Source organism: Sinocyclocheilus grahami, unplaced genomic scaffold (genome assembly GCF_001515645.1).
Source record: "Sinocyclocheilus grahami isolate Dianchi unplaced genomic scaffold, SAMN03320097.WGS_v1.1 scaffold843.1, whole genome shotgun sequence".
Taxonomy (NCBI): Eukaryota; Metazoa; Chordata; class Actinopteri; order Cypriniformes; family Cyprinidae; genus Sinocyclocheilus; species Sinocyclocheilus grahami.
The window spans coordinates 486085-491307 of NW_015506022.1; the positions used below are offsets into that span (position 1 = coordinate 486085).

Here is a 5223-nt window from a genome sequence, read left to right on the forward strand (position 1 = left end):
GAAAATTGAAAGTGAGTTGAATCCAAGCAGCTCTAAAAGATTTTAGAATAGTTCTGCATCCTGAAGGCGCTCCGCCTGTGTTTGCGGTGTTGCTTTGACCATTTAAACATGCTAATTACACAAACAAAATGTTTAGCGCACTGTCTCTGGAAATATAAACCGTGATTGATCAGCCTTTATTTTTGTATTGTAGACGTTATTACTAGGCGAAGCAAAATTTGCTGAAATATCCACGACCTAGGCTACAGTAAGAGCGCATGGTTTATCTGTCCATCAGATGCTTGTCAAAGTTGAGTTCGTTACTATAACAACAGTAGATCAAACAATCATTGTAAAAAAAAAAAAAAACTTTGTCGAGATAACGAGAAAACAACTCTCGTTATGTCGATATAACGAGAAAATGAAGTCGTTATAACGAGAAAACAACTCTCGTTATGTCGATATAACGAGAAAATAAGTCGTTATAACGAGAAAACAAGAAGGAAAAAAATAATAATGCATGGCGGCTTAGAACATCCGTACAGTTCCTTTAAAGGCATAAAAATTGTATTCGCTGTTCCGTCTCCTTTTCAGCAGTGGACAGTTTTGCTCTCCATCTTAAGACTCTTCAAAACCAGCCATTTTTCCACAGCTTATAAAGAGCCATTGAGTCACAAGAGAGCAGAGGTTGTTCAGGAGTGTCCGTTGAGTGTCATCAGGGACGAGGGTTTGGTAGGGATGAGGTGGGGGTTTCTTACACTTTAATACAAACCAAAAACATTCACAGCATCCTCTTTGCAAATCACAGCGTTTTCCGTTTACGCTCCTGTCAGTTTTCCGATACACGTGCACCTTAGGATATGAAACATTCATTATCTTATCTCGTGCAGGCATCCAACCCTCCCTATCTACCCAACAATTCAAACTCTACTATGTTCGGAACAGCAAACAACTTTGCTGAATCATCTTTAGTGGTTTTTGTCTCATTTGAAAACGCTTGCTCAACAGTCACCGAAGGACCCGAGGTGTTTACGCTGAAGACTTTTCTTTAGAAAGTCCTTGAACGTGGTGTAGTATCAAGAAGTGAGGGGGAAGCATGAAGCGTAAAGCCTGTAAACATTTAGCGCTTTGACTAATAGAAGTGTTTAGCGTGTGGTGGATGTTTGGGAGAAATGATCTGAGCAGAAAGGCCTTTAGGTAGCTGTTCGCCATCAATTCCTCTCGCCGTTTTGCTTATCTGCTGCACCTGACGCTGTTTGTCTTGAGATATGAATGAAGCGTCTGGCACGTGCTTGTGTGTAACAGGAACTGGCCTGTGAGAGGGGTTTCCTGATTAAATTGTGAACGAAACATTGCTCAGCCATGTTACAGGCCAATGATTAGACCAATTTCTTTCTTCTTTTTTTTTCTCTAGGTCTTGTAAAGCTCGGGGTCCACTGTGTCACATGTCAGAAAGTCGCCATAAAGATTGTAAACCGAGAAAAGCTCAGTGAATCCGTCTTAATGAAGGTAAGATTTCATTTTTGCTTTGGAAATGTCAGTTTTACACACAAGAATGGTCTCCTGTTCTTTCTCAAAGATATAATTCAGTCCAAAATGAAAATTTGAAAAAAATAGCTTTCTTCTGTGAAACGCAAAAGGAGGAATTTAGCAGAATGTTAGCGCTGCCCTTGTCCATGCAAATAAAGTGTATAATGACAATAATTTATATTTAGTCATTTAGCAGATGCTTTTATCCAAAGCGACTTACAAATGAGGACAATAGAAGCAATCAAAATCAACAAAAGAGCAATGATATGCAAGTGCTATAACAAGTCTCTGTTAGCTTAACGCAGTACACGTAGCAAGTTTTTTTTTAAATAATATAATAAATAAAAAGAAAACAGATAGAATAGAAAAAGAATAGAGCAAGCTAGTGTTAGAGGTCTTTTTTGCTTTTGTTAATTGTATAATAAATGAAAAGAAAACAGATAGAATACAAAAAGATTAGAAAGCTAGTGTTAGCTTTTTTTAAAAGAAAACAAGCAGCAAATGAATAGAGTGCAAGTCTAAAAGGGGCAAGTGTTTTTTTTTTTTTTTTAAAGAATAGAATTAGAATAAAGAGTGCTAGAGTTAGAGGGTCAAATAAAGTTGGAAGAGGGAACATTTCATTTAAAAGTCCGTAAAAGTGATTTTGTGCTTCTTTAGGATGGCACAATAAAACGACGTTCACTTGCAGAACGCAAGCTTCTAGAGGGCACATAAGTCTGAAGTAATGAATTTAGGTAAAGGGGTGCAGAGCCAGTGGTGGTTTTGTAGGCAAACATTAATGCCTTGAATTTTATCCAAGCAGCTATTGGTAGCCAGTGCAAATTGATAAACAGAGGTGTGATGTGCATTCTTTTTGGCTCATTAAAAATTAATCTTACTGCCGTGTTCTGGATTAATTGTAAAGGTTTGATATAACTGGCTGGAAGACCTGCCAAGAGAGCATTGCAATAGTCCAGCCTAGACAGAACAAGAGCTTGAACAAGGAGTTGTGAAGCATGTTCCCGAAAGAAAGGGCCTGATCTTCTTGATGTTGAGTAAAGCAAATTTGCAGGACCAGGCAGTTTTAGCAATGTGGTCTGAGAAAGTCAGCTGATCATCAATCATAACTCCAAGGTTTCTGACTGTTTTTGAAGGAGTTATGGTTGATGAGCCTAACTGGATGGTGAAATTGTGATGAAGTGATGGGGTTTGCTGGAAGCACAAGCAGTTCTGTCTTAGCCAGGTTGAGTTAAAGGTGATGGTCCATCATCCAACAAGAAATGTCTGTTAGACAAGCTGAGATGCGAGCAGCTATTGTCGGATCATCAGGATGGAATGAGAGGTAGAGTTGAGTGTCATATTTTTTATATTTGTCAAAATTTTTAATTCATTCAATTTCATTGTATGGAAAAGGGCAGCATTAACATTCTGCTAAACTTCTCTTTTTGGTTTCACAGAAGAGAGTAAGTTATAAAAACTCTGATAAGAGATAGAGGTTTAACTATTTCTTTAAGAAAGATAAAATATTTTTCAATATATGCCAAATATTTTTGAAAGCTGCGGTAGAGGGGAAGCTTTTCAGTGAATAACAACATAAAGTAATTTGATATTAATTTGAAAAGGATGTGTCAATTAATTAATCTAATCGAAAATTACATTTGGTTGTGAAAATTCCCCCAAAAGATTATTAAATGCTATTTTTGTGTTAAATGAGAAAGTATTAAGTAGACATTACAAATAAATAGTAGCTTTAGAAAAAAAATATTTTATTTGATTCAACATAAAATGTAATACACCTAAACGTTTAGCCTACAACGGCCTAACATAAACTAACATAAAAAACATAATTTGAGAAACATCTCGTTCATGCAGTGGAAGTCATTGGTAACCAAAACAGCTGTGTTATCAACAGTCTTCAACAGTCCTTCTGTCTCACAAAAGAAAGTAAGTCATTCAGGTTTGAGTAGCCTAAATGATGACATAATAAATATTTGGGGGGTTGGTTTTTCCCCCCCTTTTTTTTTAAATGAAATAATACTCTAAATAAGAAACTAAAACTGCCAGCAGGTGGCGGTAAATGTCTTAATGAGTCATTTATTCATTCATTCATTTGATTTATTCAAATGGCTGATTCATTCAGGAATGAAGTAAATGGCTCTCTTTATGAATGGGACTTTGAATCATTGTTTCACACGATTTGTTCAAAACGCGGATTCATTCAGAAACTAAACACAGCTGTGTTGCTCGGAGACGTAGGCCTACAACAATTTTGCTGTGGCTTTATAGGTAATATTTTTGTGGGCAAAACTGACAAAATAGACACAATTGTGTTTAAAATATATAACAATATTAACTTCTTATTTACTGAACTGTTGTATAAAATCACATTTGCACTCGTTATATTCGGGATAAAAACAGCACTCGTGTGATATTGCTCTTGCTGCTGGTGTGATATCGCTTATCATATGATATAAATATGAGACAAAACCTCATACAGGAGAATTTTTTGCCCCAATATCTTGAATTTCAGGGCATAACTGCATTTATGGAGTTGTTGACCTGCATCATATTTGTCAACAGTCAACTATATATGAAATGTAAGATGATGTACAGGTTTGGGGCGGGGCCAGTGCGTTAACTGTGTTAAAATATTTTAATCATATTATTTTTCATAACTAATTAATTAAGTTAACGCATTAAACGGACAGCTCTCGCTCTCTCTCTATGTATATGTGTATATATATATATATATATATATATATATATATATATATATATAATATTGCTTTGTGTATAGCTTTGTGTGAAAAAGAAATACAATTTAAGTTGTTATTCAGTAAAAATCTTCCCCTCTGCTGCAGCTCTTGAAAAAAATCTTGTTTTTTTAAAAAAGAAAAGGTCCTAAATGAAAATTCTGTTTTTTTTTCTATGAATATTTATGTTACTTTCTTCAGTGAAACACAAAAGGAGTAATTTAGCAGAATGTTAACACCTTTTCCATGCAATGAAAGTTAATGGTGACCAAAAAGCATCACAAAAGTTGTCAACAGTGAATAATGACAGAATTTTCAACTTATGTTTGGGTGTTTAATGCTCTAATTTCCGCCTCTTCTTTATCCTAAAGTTATTCCAAAATAAAGATAAAACAAATTAATTAATGAATAAACAGCGCCTACAACCGTATAATGTTATTTATTGCCTGTAAAACTATACTCTGGGTAATAGTTGGCCCATAATGATCTCCTCTGATAAAAGCAGTCATGAGAACACAGAGAAAGATCCTGATTAAAGATAATTGTCTTTCAAGGGAAGTGTATTAAAATATGAGATGCTTGTTATTATTTGGAAATGGGGGCAAGCTTGTTGAATGCCTTAAAATGAGAATATCCCCTAATACATACGTTTAAAATGTATAATTTTAGATGCAAACCTAGAGTAACTGTTTTCCTTTTGCTTCAACAGATATTAATGAGGAAGGGATTTGGCCGGGGACGAGCAGCAATAAATAAACTCAGCAAGATTAGAGACCTTAAACACCGCAATTCTTTCAGATATTTGCACATTTGAGGTTTCGCCAGAAGGCAGAGGCTCAAATTAAGATCTTGCTGGAAACAAGCAGCACCTGAGGCTCAGAGACTTATGGTTTTGTAGGAACGCCAACACAATACAGTTATGTTCTTATTAACATTTTAAGATGAATGCCATTTGTAGAATATATATTCATATATATATATA

At 35.3% G+C, this 5223-nt stretch overlaps 1 protein-coding gene across 1 annotated transcript in view; it reads left to right on the forward strand.

Annotated features, from left to right (window-relative positions):
* brsk2a (BR serine/threonine kinase 2a) overlaps positions 1 to 5223 on the forward strand; it is a 254881-nt gene that overhangs the window by 126029 nt on the left and 123629 nt on the right. Inside the window, exon 2 of the mRNA XM_016247583.1 lies at positions 1394 to 1488. Within this exon, the coding sequence (XP_016103069.1) occupies positions 1394 to 1488 (95 nt within the window). The remainder of the gene's footprint in view (positions 1 to 1393; positions 1489 to 5223) is intronic.